Source organism: Manihot esculenta, chromosome 15, assembly GCF_001659605.2.
Source record: "Manihot esculenta cultivar AM560-2 chromosome 15, M.esculenta_v8, whole genome shotgun sequence".
In the NCBI taxonomy this organism is placed as follows: domain Eukaryota; kingdom Viridiplantae; phylum Streptophyta; class Magnoliopsida; order Malpighiales; family Euphorbiaceae; genus Manihot; species Manihot esculenta.
Window position 1 is genome coordinate 16,422,978 of NC_035175.2, and position 19,133 is coordinate 16,442,110.

Consider the following 19,133-nt stretch of genomic DNA (forward strand, 5'->3'; position numbering starts at 1 on the left):
ACTTAACTTTTCTCCTGAAAACGTTTTGTCAGGGCGATTAGGCCTCCTGACTAATTCCTGAAAACATTTTGTCAGGGCGATTAGGCCTCCTGACTGATTCCTGAAAACATTTTGTCAGGGCGATTAGGCCTCCTGACTGGCTTCTAAAAACGTTTTGTCAGGGCGATTAGGCCTCCTGACTATACTGACTCAATAACAGGGGCGGTTAGGCCTCCCTGTTCATACTCATCATACTTGACTCTTTACTTCTTTTCATGTCATGTCATAACATACCATTTTGAGGGCTACAGGATCACTCAACATTCATCCACATACTCAACAAATTATGCAATGCAACACCTTCGTGAATTCTAATGCAAGCAACCTAGTATCTCATGGCATTCATGATGCGTGTCTCATGCTCATATCATTATAATCTTTAAACAACATTTTTAAAAAGATGCATAGTTAGTTCCACTCACCTGAAGCCTCTGCTCTACTACTTGGGCCAACTTTGTACTGTAGCTAAACACCTCTTCTCTGCTCAAATCCTACACACAAGGACTCTTATGAGGTGTTAAACATCTCTAGCATAACTCTAAACCACCTTCCCAAAACCCCTCTAAAGCCTCATAAACATGCATGAAAATTCATGCAAAGGAAGGCAAAACAGAGCACCTTCGGCGACACTTTCGGCGGCCGAAAGTCTCCTCCAGAGACGAAACTCACATACTTTCGGCGGCCGAACCTCTACTTTCGGCGGCCGAAAGTCCTATTACTATCCCTTCGGGTGCACCTTCGGCATCCAAAAGTCTCGTCCAGAGACGAAACTCAACCTTCGGCGGCACCTTCGGCGGCCGAATGTGCATGACAGATCCGAAAGTCCAACTTCCGGAAGCAGCCTTCGGCAGCCGAAGCCACCTCCACAAGGCATTCGGCGGCCGAAACTCACTTCGGCGGCCGAACCTGAGTTCTTCCAGAACCCAGTTCATGCACCAACACCTCTCCTCACCCTTCCTCACATACCCAACATGCATAAAACCTCCTCAAGACATGCATAGACCTCTAAACATACCCAAAGAGGCCTAAAACACTCTTAAACTCTAACAACAATAACATATAAACACATAGTGCACAAAGGGTCCCTAAAACCCTCCCATGCACACCCATGCTCATCTAACCCTTTCTTCCCATAAAACTCCTAAAACTATCCATAAAACATGCTTAAAACATCATAAAACGTAGAGATCAACCCTTACCTCTTGAGTTGGTGTGACCTCAACTTCAAAACGTGGAGCACCAAGCTTTGCAAGCTTCAACTCCAAAATTTGCTGAAAACCGTCAAAACCAAGTTAAAGCTTACTAAAACTTTGAAGAATCATGAAAAAACTAAGAAATCATGCCAAGGAGGACATAAGCTCACCTTGGATGGGAAGAGGGAGAAAACTTTCCTCTTCCACCGCCCTAAGGGGCTTTTATAGAGGGCTTGGTCAACCACGTTCGGCGGCCAAACATGCAAGCGAAACCATGCAACGTTCGGCGGCCAAACTTTTCTTTCGGAAGCCGAACCTCAAGCACTTTCGGCGGCCGAACATCACCTTCGGCGGCCGAAACTGCATTTTGTCTCTTTCGCCGTTTTCTCTTCAAAACTCAAAATCCTTTTTGCTAAACCTTTTGAAAACCTTTGCTTAAACCCTTACTGGCAACTCCAACATCCGAAATTCCACCGGACTACAGGAATTTCGATGCCTGAGTAAGCCGGGTATTACAGATGAATACAATGTTGAATGTCTACACTGATGCTGATTGGACTAGCAATCTTGATGATAGAAAGTCTACAACTAGCTTTGCTATTTTTATGGGTACAAATTTAATTTCATAGAATTCTAGAAAACAACAAACCGTAGCTAAGTCCTCAATAGAGGATGAATACAAAGCCATTTGCCTTGCTATTACTAAACTCACATGGATTCATTCTTTGTCACGTGATATTCTTTGTTATGTGATATTGGTTATGCCTCAACCCAAATTTCTAATCTGTAGTGTGATAATATTGGAGCAACTTATTTATATGCGAATCTGGTTTTCCATGTGCGTTCAAGAACATCTCGAAGTTGATTATCACTTTGTTCGTGATAAAGTATAAAAGAAAGAAGTGCAAGTTCAATTTATCAGCTCTAAAGATCAACTCGCAGATATTTTGACAAAATCGCTAGCCAAAACACCTCATCGAGCTTTAATGCATCAATTATCACCTCGTTCATGTCTAGAGTAGATCTAGAATGTTAGGGTTTATGTTAGTTTAATGATAAATGTGATGCTATGTTGATGTTTGTTGGAGTTTAGGCTAGTTTTATGCCCCTATATTGTTGAAAATGTGTTTATGCATGTTTTAGAATAGTTAGATGCATGTTGTGGGAGTTTTGGTGGCCTGAGGCATAATGGCAGAATTGGATTCTGCCACTCAGAAGGATCCAGGTTCGGCCTCCGAACCTGCCAAGGGAGGCAGTTTTGGCCGCCTAACCTCGCCCCCGAAAGTTGCACTTTCGGCTCTGGAGGGAAATTTCGGCCGCCGAACCTGCCCCTGAAGGTTAGTGACTTTCAGATCTGTGAAGGCTTTCGGCCGCCGAACCCTGCCCCCGAAAGTGCCTGACTTTCGGCTCTGTAGGGACCTTCGACCGCCGAACTTGCCGCCGAAAGTTCCCTGCCCAGCTTCCCTTTGCTTGTTTTGCATGCATATTTTATGATGATATAGGGGGTTTTTGGGGAGATGTTTAGAGTCTTTATAGAGTTTGTTTGGTCCCTCATTTGAGTCCACCTGTGTAGGATCGGACCTGAGGAACCGAGGTGATCAGCAGTGAGTTAGCTGTTCCAGAGTCAGCCAGAGGTGAGTAGAACTAAACTAATCTGTTATTTCAAGAAATTAAGTGTTTTAAGCATGTTCATGCATCATATATATGAAATAGGTTGGATGCATTAGATTTCACGAATATGCCGCATTGCATAATTGGTTGTTGATGTGGATGGACAACAGGACGACCCATTAGCCCTCTAGATATTATATTATGTAATGAAAGACCAGGGCTGCCATTCAACGCCCCTGGCACACAACTTATGTATGTAAAGAAGTCCTGAGGAGCTCCATCGAGGGCCGGGTATAGAGTAGAGGGATTTTTGGGTCAGTCCATTCTTGATGTGTATTGTCTGTGCTGTGATGCATTCCATACGAGCATATGATTATTAAATTATTTTATGTTCTGCTCACTGGGCTCTAGTGCGGGAAGTCGCCAAGGTTGATGGTATAGTCTTTGTAATAGATTAGTAGTGGACATGTAATGTATTGAGGATAGTATTATGCTTGGCCCTATTGATAGATTGTAATCCCTTTTGTACATGATCTTTATGTTAATGTTTTTAATGATATTATATGTTAAACCAAGCTTGATGTATGAAATGTTGACCCAACTAGAGCATTTGATGAGAGCTCTAGTATGGGGTTTTTATGTATCTAGTTTTGGTGCATGCACAGGTCAAGTTTGGTGTATGAAAAGTTTAAAGTTTTTACGAAAATGTTGATCATGTATGGGATTTTATCAGGTGTTCAGGATGCATAGTAGGGTTGTGTAATACCCGGCTAGACTCCGGTATCAGAATTCCTACCGTCCGGTGGAATCTCGGATGTCGGAGACCTCTAGAAGGGTAAAACTATGTTTTCATAAAATGTTTTAATGTGTTTTATGGTTTTAAGTAAAAAGGAAATGAGTTTTTGCATGAAAACAATCTTGGAGGAAAACCCAGGTTCGGTCGCCGAACCTCAAGTTCGGCCGCCGAACATGCATGCATTTCGAGTGTGCCTTAGGCCCCCGAAGGCATAAGTGAGGGAAGTCCAGGTTCGGCCGCCGAACATGGCATGCATGCGGAGGCACATTCGGCCCCCGAACGTGGCCTGGCCAGCCACTATAAAAGGGTCCCTTAGCCGAAAACGGGCGAGCTTTTCTCCCCAATGTCGGCCAAGGTGAGCTCTCCGCCGTCCCTCACCAATCTTTGAGTTTTTCCTTCAGATCTTTCAAGATTTACTTGAGTTTTTGCTTTGTTTTGAAGATTTTCAAGCTTTGAGCAAGTTTTGGAGCTTTGAGGTTCAAGGAAACTCAATCCCTCCCATCTTCGAGTTTAGGTCGTCTCTCTCTCGATCTCCACGAGGTAAGAGCCGATCTTAAGCTCATTGCATGTTTTAAGTAAGTTTTAAATAGATCTATGGGGTAGAATGCATGTTTAGCTCATGGTTAGGTTTATGGGTTTTAATATGTGTTTATGAACAATGTGGATGCTTGATGTATTGTAGATGGGGTTTAAGGTAGTTTGAAGCCCCTAGGAGCTTGTATGCTTGTGTATTTGTGTGGTAGAATAGGTTTGTACATGATTGGAAAGTTTTGGAGGCAAATGTGCATAGAAAAGCTGAGTTTCTGCCACTATGGGAGAAACCAGGTTCGGCAGCCGAAGGAACTTTCGGCCGCTGAACATGCTTGTGGAGGCAGCCTTCGGCTGTCGAAGCTTGCCTCCGAAAGGAGACTTTCGTCTCTGTCTGGGAGTTTCGGCCGCCGAAAGTGCCGCCGAACATGCATGAGTTTCGCCTCTGTCTGGGAGTTTCAGCCACCGAAGGTGCCGCTGAACCTGCCTGACTTTCGGCTCTGGAGGGACTTTCGGCCGCCGAACCTGCCGCCGAAAGTGCCCTGTCCAGCCCTCTCTTGCATGTTTTTCTATGATTGTTTCATGATGTTTTAGGGGGTTTTTGGGGAGTAGTTTAGAGTTATGTTCTAGTTGTTTGGTCCCTCATTTGAGTCCACCTGTGTAGGTTCGGACCCGAGGAACCGAGGACCCCAGCAGTGAGTCAGCTGCTCCAGTGTCTGGTCAGAGCTATCCAGAGGTGAGTAGAATAAACCTTTACGTTTTAAAGTAAATCAATTGTAAAGTTTTGAGCATGTCATGCATCATGAATGCCATGTGATGAATTAGGTTGTTTGCATTAGAATTCACGAATATGTTGCATTGCATATTTTAATGTTGATGTGGATGAATGTTGGATGATCCATAGCCCTCGATCTATGATGTGACGATGTGATATGTACGGTACGGAATGTAAGACCAGTGGGACCCATTCTACGTTCGCTGGCACTATGTAAGAGAAAGACTAGGACCCATTCTACGTTCTGGCACAGTTGGACTATTATGTTATGCTATGTAAGAGAAAGACCAGGACCCATTCTACGTTCTGGCACAGTTGGACTATGTAGAGGGCTATTGGTGACAAGTTCATCCTTGATGTGATATGATTGTGATGTGATGCATTCCATGTTATCATACGTTTTAAATATTTTATTATTCTGCTGACTGGGCTCTAGTAGCTCACCCCTCTCCCTAATCCCCCAGGTTTGCAGGTACAGGGTAGACCAGGAGGTCGGCAAGAGTCATGAAGTCATGTGTTTGTAATAAATAGTGTGGACATGATAAATGTATTTGATGTTATGTAAAAGTACAGTATAGACATGTAATGTAATGAGGCTTATGGATGATAGAGGTGTGCTTGACCATAGAATGTTGTTATCCCTTTAATACATGGTCTTAGATGTTTTATGATGTTTATGTAAACCAACTCAACATATGTTATATCGCCCATTGGGGCATTGATGAGATCCCACAGAGGGGTCATGGTTATGATGATGTTTATGTTTAGTGCATGCACAGGTTGAATTTGGTGTATGAATGAAAGGAAAAGTTTTAATTTTTTTATGTATGTTCTTGATCATGTATGAGATTAAGCAGGTTCACAGGATGTATGTTAGGCTTACTATGAGTCCCGGCGGCCTTAAGCCGACCTGGATCCTAGCGCCGGTAGCGGTCCGATTTTCGGGTCGTTACAGGTTGCTACGGGTTCCAGAGACCTTAAATCGATTTGAATCCTAACGCCGATAGCAGTCCGGATTTCGGGTCGTTACAATGATCGTCCTATATATGCACCTGTATGAATACACAAGAAAATATACAGAATTCATTATACCATGATCGTCTTTAATATAAATTCAAATTTTATTAAAATTTATGTAGAATAAATTAAAATATGTATAATAAACTAACAAATTTAAAATCTAAATATTTATTTAATAATTATAAGACAAATTTAGAATATATAATTCTCTATTTGGAATAAATAATTAACAATTTAAGAATTTAATTAAAATTTAAATAATTATATATACAATTATTAATTAAAATGAAAATTTAATTAAACTGAAAAGATTAAATCTTTTTACTCCAAATATGATAATTAATAAAAAGAATAATTGAATTAAATTTTTGCAAAGTTCCTGATATTTTTCATAAATTTATTTTTTTATAATTCAATATCTATAAAAAAAATATATAGACTAATTCTAAATGATGGTATCTACCAATTAAAACTTAAACGAATGCATTACATTTATTCCATACGGTACTAGAATACCCACTAAAAAAAGAATAAAGTGATTTGCTTTCAGAAAATGAAACGGTGTCGTTGAGATCACAGGCAGTGTGCAAGTAGTGGCGGCAAGAGACGGTTACAGAGCAGGCCCACCGAAGATTCCCCGCCACGCCAACAATAGTTACAAAAATCAATCAACACTCAACAGCGTCAAATCAGCTAAATCCACCCACCACCAACGGTCTCCACGCGCCTTTTCTTTGTTAGGATCAGCGAGTGCTCAATATTAAATTCTTGCCTTTTTAAAAAAATAAAATAAAATAAAAACTTCCTAATTAAAATAAACACAAGAAAAAATTATCAATTAAATCTTATCATTTTATAAATTTTTAAATTCTATCTGAATTTTAAAAATAACTAATTAAACTCTACATTTTAAATTTTTTAATAATTATATTCTATCATTTATTTAGATTATAAAAATAAGAAAGTTTTCTTGCTCAAGAAAACAGTAATTTTTATTGAAGAAAGTTTCTAAAATGCCCATTACATAATTTTATTTAATAATTAAAGAAATAATTAGAGAAAATAAGAAAGTTATTTTGCTCAAAACAGTAATTTTTATTGAAGAAGGTTTATTTTTTTTTCCTATATAATAATATATTTTAATAAATTAATTATTTTGTATGTAAGAATATTAGCTAATTTTATTTGCTGCGAAATATTATTGTAATATAGACAAATGTAATTATTCTCGAATGGATATCATTAATTTATAATTAGAGTTTATTAAATGTATATGATAATAATTTTCAGTTATTGCATTAAATTCACAAATTGATTGAGTTTGAATCTGAAGCCCAATGTCTTCCCAAATCAAGTCAAGTTAAAAAATCATATTTTCAGTTATTATTATTATTATTATTATTATTATTATTGAAAAAATAATGAAAAAATTATAAATATACTTTAAATTATAAAAATTAATTAATATACTGTATATAACTATATGCTCTAACATTAAATATGACAATTAAATCTAACTGAAAATATCACATTATAATTCTAATACCTAAATTAATATTTTGATATAACCCGAAAAAATAATTGTAAAAAATATTTAAACTATACTCAATTCAAGAATAATATTCTAAATTTTTTTTCTTAATATTAAATATACCCAAAATTAATTTTTCAAATTGGTTTGATTTTTAATTTTTATTTAATTTACTTATAATTTTAAATATGTAATTAAGATTCACGATTATCTCTACTTAAAAAATGAATTTTACATACTCTATTTACATTAACGGAGCTAAAAATAGTTAAATTAATAAAATTTGGAGTGTTTTATTTTTATAATTATTCTTTTCAGTTATGTTAAAATATTAATTTAAAAAGCTAATTAGAATGATGACAAAATATTACATTAAATTTAATAGCTCAACTTAACAGTGTTGTATAGATAAATTTAAGAAATAAATTTAATTAAAACTCTTATATTTTACCAACAAGTGTTACGATAAGTAATTTAATACCATTTTTTAAAGTGAAGTAGAAAGCTTAATTTTCATGATCAATGAAATAAATATTATTATAATTATTTTATTTTTAATGAATCGCATTCGATGCGAATGGGATAATATTAAATTTATTTTTGATAAATTTAAGTGATTTTAATATAAATACAATTACGGTCCGATTTCAATTTGGAATTAGAACGAGTCAAATTGAATATGGAACCATAATTATTTAATAGTGGTAGATTCAAACTAGACTAAAATCTAATTTAGGTTTGTCAAATTTGGTACTTTACAAGCTAATGATGGCCTTTTGGCTCTAATGTTTTTTTCTCCTGTACTTGTGTTTCTTGTGTATGCAAGTAAGGTGTTCACCGACGACTTTCATTTCTTCCACCTATTTGCATTTGGTTGGTCTAATGAATCTATTTAGATTACAAGGTCGAACAAGTAATGATGATAAACTCTTAAGGTCAAATAGAATCCATAAGTGCTATTTTCAATCCTTCTAGTTTTTTTTTTTTTTTTTTTTTTTTTTTTTCAATGGTGATTAGTATTAGCTCAGTATCAGTCTTTAGAATCTGCTTTTTTTTTTTCCGTAATCATAAATTTCTTTTAGAAAAGTCTTATCTTTTTTCTTTTTAGCCTGTATCACTTTCAGCTATTATCGTCCATGACAAACTGTTAAGAGTGATTATTTCTACTGTTAGGATTCCTTTATAGGCTTGGGCATGTGTTCAAATTGTTTTGTTGTAGATTGGAATATAAGGTCTTGCATTCTGTTAGTTGTATGGAGTGGAGTCCAACTGTCCAAGGCCCTTTTTCTTTAATTTTAGAAATATTACTATTTAATTTCTATGCTTATAGATTGATTTTAAAAAATATATTATAATATCTCTTAAATTTTTAAAAATTTATTAATTAATTCTTCATTAATTATAAGATAATGTTAAAATTTTTTTAAATTATTTGTATTTTAATAAATATATCTTAAATTATAAAATTAATTAATATACTTTATACTAACAATTTAAATTTATTTATAACCTATCATTAAATTTAATCTCACATCATTCTCTTAGTCAAAAATGGTATTCTTGATTTTTTAGAAATATTATTATCACAATATTTTTTAACCACATAAAAATTAAACTTTGTCGGCTTAAAAATATATTATTTAAAATTATAAGTAAATTCAATTTAAATTAAAAATTAATTAAAAAATTAATTTTACATATATTTATAAAAAATATTTAGAGTATAATTTATTTAAATCGATAAAGTTTGAGATTTTTTTACAATTATCTATTTTATTTATATTAAAATATTAATTTTTTTATACTAACTAGAAGGATAATGTAATATTTTCGTTAATGATAAACTTAATAGTATAGTATAAAAATATAAATAAATTTAACTTGTTAATAGAGTTGTGCACGATTTTTTAATTTTAAACCAAATTGATGAATCATACTGAATTATATCAAAACAGAAAAAAAAACAATATTGCAGGAATTAAACTTATTCAATTATTTAGTTTTAATTTTAATTTTTTATTAATAATCGTATTGAAATCAAATCGAAATTATACTGAAAAATTAATATTATTTATATATATATTTTTAAAGATATTATAATTATATTATATAAATTCAGTAATATATTTTATATTTTATATATCTTTAATATGATTTTATAATTTATATTATTAAAATTATAAGATTTTATTTAATAAATTTAAATTTAAATTTTATAAATTATTAAATAATATATAATAAAAAATTATATACACTTTTGATTATTTTTAATTATTTTTATAAATTAAATTATTTGTATAATTTAAATATCTTTCTTAACTATTAAATAATTACTAAAAATATTACAAAATAATCATATAATCGAATTAGTTATTAAAATTTTTTAATACTATAATTTAAGTAATTTAATTAGTTAATAATAATTTACTGTATCTAGATAAGTTATATATATATATTTATTTATTTATAATTTTAATTATAAATATATTAATCACTTTATAGTTTTTAATTATATTATGTGAGTAAATTACATATTAATAATATAATATATTTTTATATATTAATCATACATGTATTTTTACATTAAAAATATATTATTAATAATTATATATAAAACAATATAATAATTATATAGAATATATATTAATATTCATATTATTATTGTTTAAATATTAGTATTATTATTTTTATTATTATGTCAATATTAATTATTTATTATTTTAAATAAACATAATAATATTATAATTTTATTTATAAAAATCAAGATTTGAATTGAAATTAAAATTAAAATAAAAAATGAAACCGAATTCGAACCATACTAAAATTACTTAGAATTATATCGAAATCGTATTAGAACAGTAACAAAATTTAATTTGAAGTATGATTTCTAAAAATAAAAAAATTGAAGATTTAATTTTAATTCTAACTTTTTAGTAAAAATAGCATAGAAACTAAAATTGCAGAGCTCTAATTATTAATATAAAATATATTAATTAATTTTTACAATTTCAAATATATCTATTAAAATGCAAATAATTTGAGATTTTTTTAATTCATCATCCACTAATTTTTGTAAGGTAATCCAAATATGCTTTAAATAATGCTTTTGATCAGCCAATTCGCTGAAAAAATGCCTAAAATTGAGGCAATAGAGGATAAGCTTTTGGCTGCTTCCATACACTCTCTACTCTTCTAATTCAACAACTCAATTTTGGAGAGAATAAAAAATCCAAAATAGATAATGTAATTTCTTAAAAATATCAACAATTTTTATGAAACTTGCAAAATATTTAAAGACTCGAAAATAATAAATTTATCAATTCAACTTTAATCAAATGTAAAAATGAATATATTTTTTAAAACTACATTTATCTTTTTAAAATTATTTGCATAACGTCGACACCATTTAAAAGATAAAATATTTCAGATGAATATTTATTTTTATTTATAAAAATTATCTCAATAAATAAAATAAATATTTAATAAATTATTCATCATAATTAGCCTTGAAAAATATCAAATTATAAATTGAAATGAAATTCTATCAATTAAATCATTTTCATTTAGTTATATATCAATTCTATATATTTTTGTTAATTATTATTGTTTCAATTTGCTTTTTTTAAAAAAACATATTTAATTATAAATTTTATTAAAATATAATTGAAAACGTATTTAATTATACTTAAAATAATATTATTGGAAAATAGTATTTTTATTACTTATGATTCTTTCAACTAAATATGATAATAATATTATAATTATAAAAATATATTTATTTTGATTAATATATAACATAGTATTTAAGATTCAACAAAACAAACAATTTACTTTTTATTATTTTAATAATAAATAATTAAATTTTTAAAATTTTATTTTATTAATAAAATAATTTTTTATTAAAATTTATAGTAATAATTGAATTCTTCAGAATTCATTTATTATAATAATTTAATTTTTTAATTTAAATTGACTGATGATAAATTTAATAGAATTGTTATTTTATTAAAAAATAAAAACTTAAAAATTAAATTATTTTTATTAATACAAAAATAGGGATTAAATTGTAAGTTTTGCTAAAATGCAGGGACCACACTGTAAATTATTATATTTTTTTTCACCGGAATTAAATTTCTGGTGTGTATCCCGGTTCGCTATAACGCCCTTTGGCTTTATCTCTCGATTAAACTCTGTCTCTATCTCTGTTCCTAATATCTCTTCGCTCATCAATCTATCACCTACAGCTACAGGTATCGAATTTAATCTCATCGCTCTTTTAGTTTTCTTAATTTCCTCTTTCTGATACTCCTGATGGATAGAAACAGCATGAATTTATTCTTCCTGGTCACAATTCTTCAGTTGCTAATGGCAACAGTGAAGTATGAATTCTTTTATTTGATTCTTGCCATTCCTCAGCTTCTTTGCATCCTTATCTGAATTGGGTTCTTAATTTTCTATATGGGATTTCAGTTTCTTCAATCTAAATTCTGTAGCTTCAATCGTTGTATGAAAATTGGAGGGCTATTTATTTTTATTTTTTATTCTTATTTTTGGGGTTAATTGAAGTTGAATTCTTTAAAGTTTAATCTAAAAAGCTTCAATCCTTTTGTGCTTTTATTGTTTGACTTGCAATGAGAACCTTACAATACAAGCTAACCCTTAGCTTTACACGAGTGATATTCCAGTACATTCCGTCACTTTCCAGGAATTTTTTGGGGAAATGTTCATCGAAAAAAGAAACTTTTTAGTGCATCTTGATGATTTTATTATAACAATTCATGGAATACCACCAAAGAGTAATTTAATGCATTGGACAGCGTGCGTATGAATCAGTTAACATCTAGTTGTACTGTTCAATTGGTAGCTGCCTTGGCAGATTCAAATGGGTAAGCTGTAAGCATGGGTATATGTTCATCAGATGCTAGGACTTTCAGCTTCCATCATATGTGTAAATGTGGGGTTGATGTTAGGGAGGGACCACTGAGTATTATGGACCTCAGTATCATAAGATAGGTCAGAGGTGCATCAAGAAGATAATATATGTAGTTGTCCCATTGTGACATTTTCTCTTTATCTCAAGTACTCTCCTTTCTGCACAACAAAATTGAGTGCAATGGCATTATCTTTTTATAGTTATTGAAGTGAGGAATGGTGATTTCTAGAAACCGAAACTTACCTTTTTATAGTTGCCTGCTCAAATTTTATTTATAGGTCATCGCTCTAGCCTTTTGCACTCTTGCGTCCAGTTTTCCAGATTGACTAGCATTCGACGAGATGTATCCTGGTGGTTACACAGCTGAAGTTACTTGCTTATCTCCTAGAGCAACAGTAGAGGATGTATATGATTTTTTTTCCCACTGTGGTCCAATTGAGCATGTTGAAATCATCAGGTGACTGTTGATCTGTCTATTTTCATCTTTATGGTTTTCACTTTAATGTGGAATCCAAAGGAAAAATGAACTTGTACATGCGATTTTTACTAATTCAATTGAGGGCATTGCATGCTTTCTGCTGCTGACCAAATATCTGCTGCTGATCTTTATTTGGTGTATTGCCTAGCAGGTCTGGTGAGTATGGTTCCACTGCATATGTAACATTTAGAGGTGCCTATGCTCTTGAAACTGCCATCCTGCTGAGTGTAAGTTTATCAGTTCTCCTTGAGTAAAATGAGTATTGTCTCCCTGAATCCATAATGTTTATCTTGTTTTAGCTCTAAATGTGTCTCTGTAATGAATGTGCTTTCAAATTATTAAATAGATGTGGATTTAGTCTCAACTCTAGGGTTGTCAAGTTGAACCGTCTTGTATACATCAATGGTCTATGTTACTTGGACTCAGATACAGCTCCCTATGTCTGACTTGTCAACCTTCTAATTAGAAAATACGAGAATATAAATCTAAGTTCAGATGGGCGCTTGAATGTGTTACATTATATAAAATGAACTAGAATTAAAAAATATAAAGTTTTATAGTAATAATTATAATCTAGTTAGATGATCAAATATAACCAAATATATTATTTAAAATACAACTAAATAATTATTTTTATCTAAATACATGCTCTTTATATTGAGCTAAAAGGATGTTTTATTATGTTTGCATGAATATATCACTCGTGTCTGAGTATATGAATATGTATCAGATACATATTTCATATCGTATCCCATAAAATATCGTGTCGATATGGGTATGGCATGCCAAAATGATGAGTCGGAGTATAACAGTCAATAGTACAAGTTGGATCTTCTGGTGGGTTAGAATGACCACAGGATTGGAGTTCATCTGTTGTACTAGATGTATACTGACCAAATGTAAAGAAAGATACTAAAAGTTGTCCATTTAATTTGAACTCACTCTTTTGTATTATTTATTTCCTTTTTATTCATCATTTACTCCTGTTTGAAATAAATAAATTTGTGGAAGAATAATTCAATTGAATTCTTATGCAATTATACGTTACTTTTCAAATGATTTTTTTTTTTTTTTTTGTAAGTTAAAAAGAATTGAACTCTTGTAAGCTTCTGGATTTCAATAGGATTAGTGATCCTGTAAATTTTTATATTCCACTGAATGAACCAATTATCAGTAAAGCTATCTGACAGGTTAGGATTTTACTAATCTTGATATTTTAGGGAGCTACAATTGTGGATCAACGCATATGCATTACACGTTGGGGGACTTACAACATGGATGAATCTGATCCTTGGAATTCATGGAAGGTTGAAAATAGTGTTGGCTCAACGGTATGCATAAATATCTTTTCATTATTCCATTTATTTATAAGATTGTGGCATTATTGAACTTAAACAATAGCTTTCTTTAAACATGATCATCAGAAGCAATAATAAGATAACCTGGAACTGCCCAGAAATATTTCCAGGTTGCTTGCTTGGTTTCTGTAACTTAGCATTCCAATACTAAATTGTTCTTTTGTGCATTCACATGCCTTTCAATAGTCTTGTTGTTAACTTCTGGTCTTTAGAAAATGGAAGTGATAAGTAGTTCTAACTTCTAACTGTGCTCCTTTTGAGCTGAACTTTAACAATTCTTAGCAGGGAATTCACGTGAACCACTATGCTTCATCCCCTGGAGAAGCAGTGACTGTGGCTCAGGAAGTTGTCAAGACAATGCTAGCCAAAGGCTACGTTTTAGGAAAGGACGCACTGATCAAAGCCAAAGCTTTTGATGAATCTCATCATGTCTCAGCTACTGCAGCAGCCAAAGTAGCTGAACTTAGCAACAGAATTGGGCTCACAGACAAGATACAAGCAGGCATGGAAACAGTGAGATCAGTGGACCAGAAGTACCATGTAACAGACATCACAGCATCAGCTGTGTTAGTTACAGGAACAGCAGCTGTTGTTGCTGCTAGTTATACAGGGAAGGCAGCTGTAGCAGCTGCTAATGCTGTAGTGAACAGCAGTTACTTTGCCAGGGGAGCCCTTTGGGTTTCTGACGTTTTGACTCGTGCAGCACAAGCTGTTGCTGATTTTGGGAATAGTGAATAAGTGGGACGAATTGGCCAAATGTTAAATGTTGTTTTGATCAATCCTGGTGTACAAATAAAGAATCTTCTGTTTATATGAGCCCAGAGGTTGTTTTTGGACTTTGTTAAACACAGTTCTTACCGTGCTTCAAGGCTTTTACTTTTGAGCTAAACTCCCAAAGAAATCCCAAACACAAAACCTATCTGCACAATCATATCATACTAGCAAAGCCAACAATGGCCACGATTACGGATATATTCAATTCGCAGAAGGAACATATTTGCATCAATAAATTATGGATGGAATAACAAGTCGAGATATATGGGAGAGAAGGATAATAACAAGTCAAAATGTTTAAAAAGTAATATTTTATTATTTTATATATAAATTTATTTTACTCCTACATAAAAATATAACAAGAATGTGACATTCATGGAAGCATTTCTGGCGGATGGCGATCATCGTTCCCATTGCAGCACAGATGATCACAGATGATCACCAACAATTTCAACATACAGTATAAATCCTCATTCTTGATCAATTCTCAACAATGAATTCTTGAATTTCTATTCCTGTGTGGCGGGCTGCGCCTTGTATTCGCAGTAAAACTTCATCTCCAACCTTTAGTGAAGTCACGGGAACTGCTACTTTTTGCATTCCATTTCCTGCAGACCAGAGAGAACTTTCAGATCCCAAGAGAAGAATAAGTTGAGGCTCTGAGAATTCCAGAATAAAAGATTCTAATCATAATCATACCTTGGCATGGAGGTACTAAGGCAACTGTCTCTGCATTCTGTAGGAAGATGCTGTAATGCATTTGATCATCAAAATCAATCTGTCGGATGAAAACATCAGCATCAGACACTAGAAGAATCTAATCTTTGCATTAGTTTTTTCATACGATGTTGTCACGTATAGAAGGAATAAGCAGTAAGATAGTTAGAAGGTAGTTACTCATGTACATGTATAAAGAAGATTGCTCTCAAAGTGTAAATGGCATTCAAGAACGATCAATAATATCTCTCCCTACCTTCTCATCTCCCTCTCCGTTCTCACCTCCCTTCTGTAATTCTTTCCTCGGCTCCTTTCTGAATTCTCTTCTCATCTGAATCTGTTCTCTTCTCATCTCCAATTCTTCTTCCTTTTCTCATCCGCATTTCTTAGCATTGTGCTAACAGATATCTTGGCCAATGATTTAGCTACACATTGAATTTTTATTCCAATTTTTCATGTGTCCTTCAAGATAATCAGTCTCTTCAAAGCAAAATTGAGATCTTCTACTAATTTAACGGATTAACTCTCTTTGCCATAGAAGATTGATATGGTTGTATTTTCAAAAGTTGATTAACAGAGGTTGTAGTAGCAGTAAAGGGAACTTCAGATCTTTATTCTAGAGCCTAGAGGACCTTTAAAAAGGTTATCATTACCCAATATCTTCAGACATCTAAATTTCCAGACTAAAATGTTGACCTATCAGAAGTGGATTGGAGGCCAATGCCCCTCATGAATATAAATAAACACGCAGTTGCACACACATATGCTTGCAGATTGAAAAAGTTTTAGATGGACAGACCATGTTTTGTGATGGAATATGTTACACAAACCTTTGCCTCTACAAGGATAAGAGGTCTAGTCTCAATCTTCACGCGGCCAACAATAGCTGTTCGTAGATGACCTTTTTGGTCAGCTATCATTACTTCTTTGCCTGCTTTTAACTCTGAAAGGTAGCAAGTCTTTCCACCTGGAACAGAGATGTATGCATGCACCGGTCCCTGTACATGCCCATGATCAAGTTGTTAAAATAGGTTGAGTGTGCAACAAAGCTATGGACCCTTGAAAATTTATAAATGCCTTTTTCAATAGACTTGAATGCCTGAACAATCAACCCATTTTTTTTTCCTTACTTTACTAGAGCAATACATTCATTTTTCGTACAACCCCAATTCATTGATTACATATTCTAATTCCTGGGTGAGTTGGAGTTAAACTAGCCTCAGCAACCACATATGGGGAAGAAAATCCCTTAGCAGAACATGGGTAAGTAACAGCATTTTCTAACATGTCATTCCAAATAAAGGTTTTCAAAATATCATATTCACTATTAGAGAAATAACTCACTGCATTGACACGAAAAGGCCTGCTAGCAATATAATTGGACTCCAAGCATTCCGAGTGAACAAGGAATAGTCCTCTAGCAAAAGAACCAACCTGTAAGACAATATTTATACCATCAAAATTAACCATATCCAACCAATTAAATGATAAATCACGAGACTCAAAACGTCACAAAAGAGAAACCAGAAGCTACCAGAAGTCCTTCACCAGGTTTCATGAGGCTGCAGAGATCCACACAAACACGATCACCCATTCCAGCTACTTGAATTTTAGTTACGGTTCCTTTTGTCAAGTTCAACACATTGCTTGATTCATTCCTTCTGTCAAAATACTCCTGATAATATTAACCATGATAAGAAGCAATGCTTCACAGTTCAAGGAACCCATGTCCCTTCCATGAAATGAAATTACCTTCAGCTCAATGACAGCTTCAGCTTCCTCAACTTTTAGAACAACTCCACCCAAACCTAGCTCTAGAGCCTACTAACAAAAAGGACGAATAGTTAGCTGACAAAAAGATGCAATTAAGCAGAAAAATGCTAAAGAAAACAGTTCAAGCATTAAATTTCAATCTTCCTCAATTATAGAGGATTCAATAGATACCTCTAGGAAGATTTGTGCTTCAGAAGGTGTATTTGAGATCGCGAACACTGTTTTTTGACTGCCTTGGAATGCTGCAACAATATTCTCTGCAGGTATTATCTAAGAAACATAATTGTAAGGACTACGTAGACGTTCAATCTTGTGAGTACTAATGAAAATAGAAAGACCATACATTAGTGATCGTCTCCAATCCAAATGAAATATGTCAACTGATAATGGTTAGTAAGCTATCCTCATGAACTCCAAAAAATGTCTTGGCAATTGTACAAAAATTACCAAAATTAGGTGAAGAGTACATCTGTCAACCAGGCACAAGCTACCAAAGACAGGATCACATCATTAATAAAAATATCAATACCCCACAGTCTGCCAATTATTCAAAGTTATTAGTTTAAGAACCCCTATGTTACCTCTAAAAATGTCCTCCCAAACATAGGTATCAAAAAACGTAAGTTTCCTATAACTTGATATTCCCACTGGACAATCAAAATTTCATTCAATAATACAAACAAAGACATTTAGACAGGGATGACATACGTAAATTGAAAGCCATTAGATTCTCAAGTAGCAAGAGACATGCATACCTGCCAATCCAGTAAATCAATAACAATATTCTCAGCCCGAGCATTTTCTGGTTGAAGTTGCTGTAGCTCTTCAGGAGTTGAAACCTGAAAAATCGTGGCAACCCTATTGCTTCCACTATCTAAAACCTCTCCTTCTTTAATAAAGAGGGGATTTATCATTGCAATTGCTGCACATACCATAACCAAAACATCAAAATGAGAAAAATCTGCACAGCCAAATTCGATCTGATAAAAAGCAATCATGTTTCAGCAAAAACATAAAATCAACAACTTGGATACTGATATTTGTTTTTTGCATTCCACTAAATGGAGCTTAAATTAGATCATAAGTGAACATCATATACCAAATCTTGACTAAAACAAAGCAGAAGATGATGACTAGGAAACTTTACATGACCAGTCATCGGCAAGTTGTCGATGTTCAGACCCGAAGATGAAGGTGTTCCAGCCTCTTTCAACAGCAGCAGTCATGACTTAGTCAACGTATAAAGAAATTAACCTGAGGCATCCTAATGCCCGCTTCATGAAGCAACGTGGCCTACTAAAGGCCAATTCAAGGTTCACAGAGTCAAAACGCCAAAGTGCCACACTGACCTTAGGAAAATGAGTACAGTGCCAGTAAGGCCAGTAGGCAAATAGAGCTAAGGTAAAATGACTTCTAGGCAAAATACATATCAAGATAGAGAACTAAATGAAAGACCAGGGGCAATCATGAGAGGCGCTAACCTCAAGAATTAACCTCTGACATCAAACTAGTCTGGTTAGCATGGAGAAAGTTCTAGGCAGTAAAGAGTTCGAAAGACGCTTGGGGGTAGACAGCCTAAAAAGCGCTTAGAGGCAAATAACTCAAAC

General features: G+C 33.2%; 2 protein-coding genes across 5 annotated transcripts; one reads left to right on the forward strand and one right to left on the reverse strand.

The window, feature by feature from the left end:
- Window positions 1-11,644: 11,644 nt before the first annotated feature.
- LOC110601809 (binding partner of ACD11 1) lies at window positions 11,645-15,108 on the forward strand. 4 transcript variants are annotated; one of them, XM_021739132.2, is made up of 5 exons: window positions 11,645-11,743; window positions 12,705-12,883; window positions 13,056-13,131; window positions 14,125-14,235; window positions 14,545-15,108. In XM_021739132.2, exons 2-5 carry the CDS (start codon window positions 12,768-12,770, stop codon window positions 14,998-15,000), a joined length of 759 nt encoding a protein of 252 aa, XP_021594824.1. In that variant the 5' UTR covers window positions 11,645-11,743; window positions 12,705-12,767; the 3' UTR covers window positions 15,001-15,108. The 4 variants fall into 4 exon arrangements, with proteins under 4 accessions (XP_021594824.1, XP_021594825.1, XP_021594826.1 ...); XM_021739133.2 differs by having other exon boundaries at window positions 11,653-11,743; window positions 12,680-12,883; XM_021739134.2 differs by lacking the exon at window positions 11,645-11,743 and adding an exon at window positions 11,746-11,872.
- A 191-nt stretch (window positions 15,109-15,299) lies between these two features.
- LOC110601808 (3-dehydroquinate synthase homolog) lies at window positions 15,300-18,753 on the reverse strand. The gene is made up of 9 exons (XM_021739131.2): window positions 18,674-18,753; window positions 18,282-18,448; window positions 17,698-17,796; window positions 17,506-17,574; window positions 17,288-17,428; window positions 17,098-17,187; window positions 16,584-16,751; window positions 15,736-15,814; window positions 15,300-15,644 (listed from the first exon to the last, which is right to left on the reverse strand). The coding sequence occupies exons 1-9, from the start codon at window positions 18,750-18,752 to the stop codon at window positions 15,517-15,519; spliced, it is 1,020 nt and encodes a 339-aa protein (XP_021594823.1). The 5' UTR covers window position 18,753; the 3' UTR covers window positions 15,300-15,516.
- Between the last annotated feature and the right edge of the window lie 380 nt (window positions 18,754-19,133).

Coding starts and splice junctions, on each gene's coding strand:
- LOC110601809 (XM_021739132.2), top strand. CDS start 12,768: ATGTATCCTGGTGGTTACACAGCTGAAGTTACTTGCTTATCTCCTAGA. Junction 12,884..13,055: donor GAGCATGTTGAAATCATCAG/GTGACTGTTGAT, acceptor ATTGCCTAGCAG/GTCTGGTGAGTATGGTTCCA. Junction 14,236..14,544: donor AAAATAGTGTTGGCTCAACG/GTATGCATAAAT, acceptor AACAATTCTTAG/CAGGGAATTCACGTGAACCA.
- LOC110601808 (XM_021739131.2), bottom strand. CDS start 18,752: ATGACTGCTGCTGTTGAAAGAGGCTGGAACACCTTCATCTTCGGGTCT. Junction 17,797..18,281: donor TTGATTTACTGGATTGGCAG/GTATGCATGTCT, acceptor TATGTTTCTTAG/ATAATACCTGCAGAGAATAT. Junction 15,815..16,583: donor TTATCCTTGTAGAGGCAAAG/GTTTGTGTAACA, acceptor TTCATCCGACAG/ATTGATTTTGATGATCAAAT.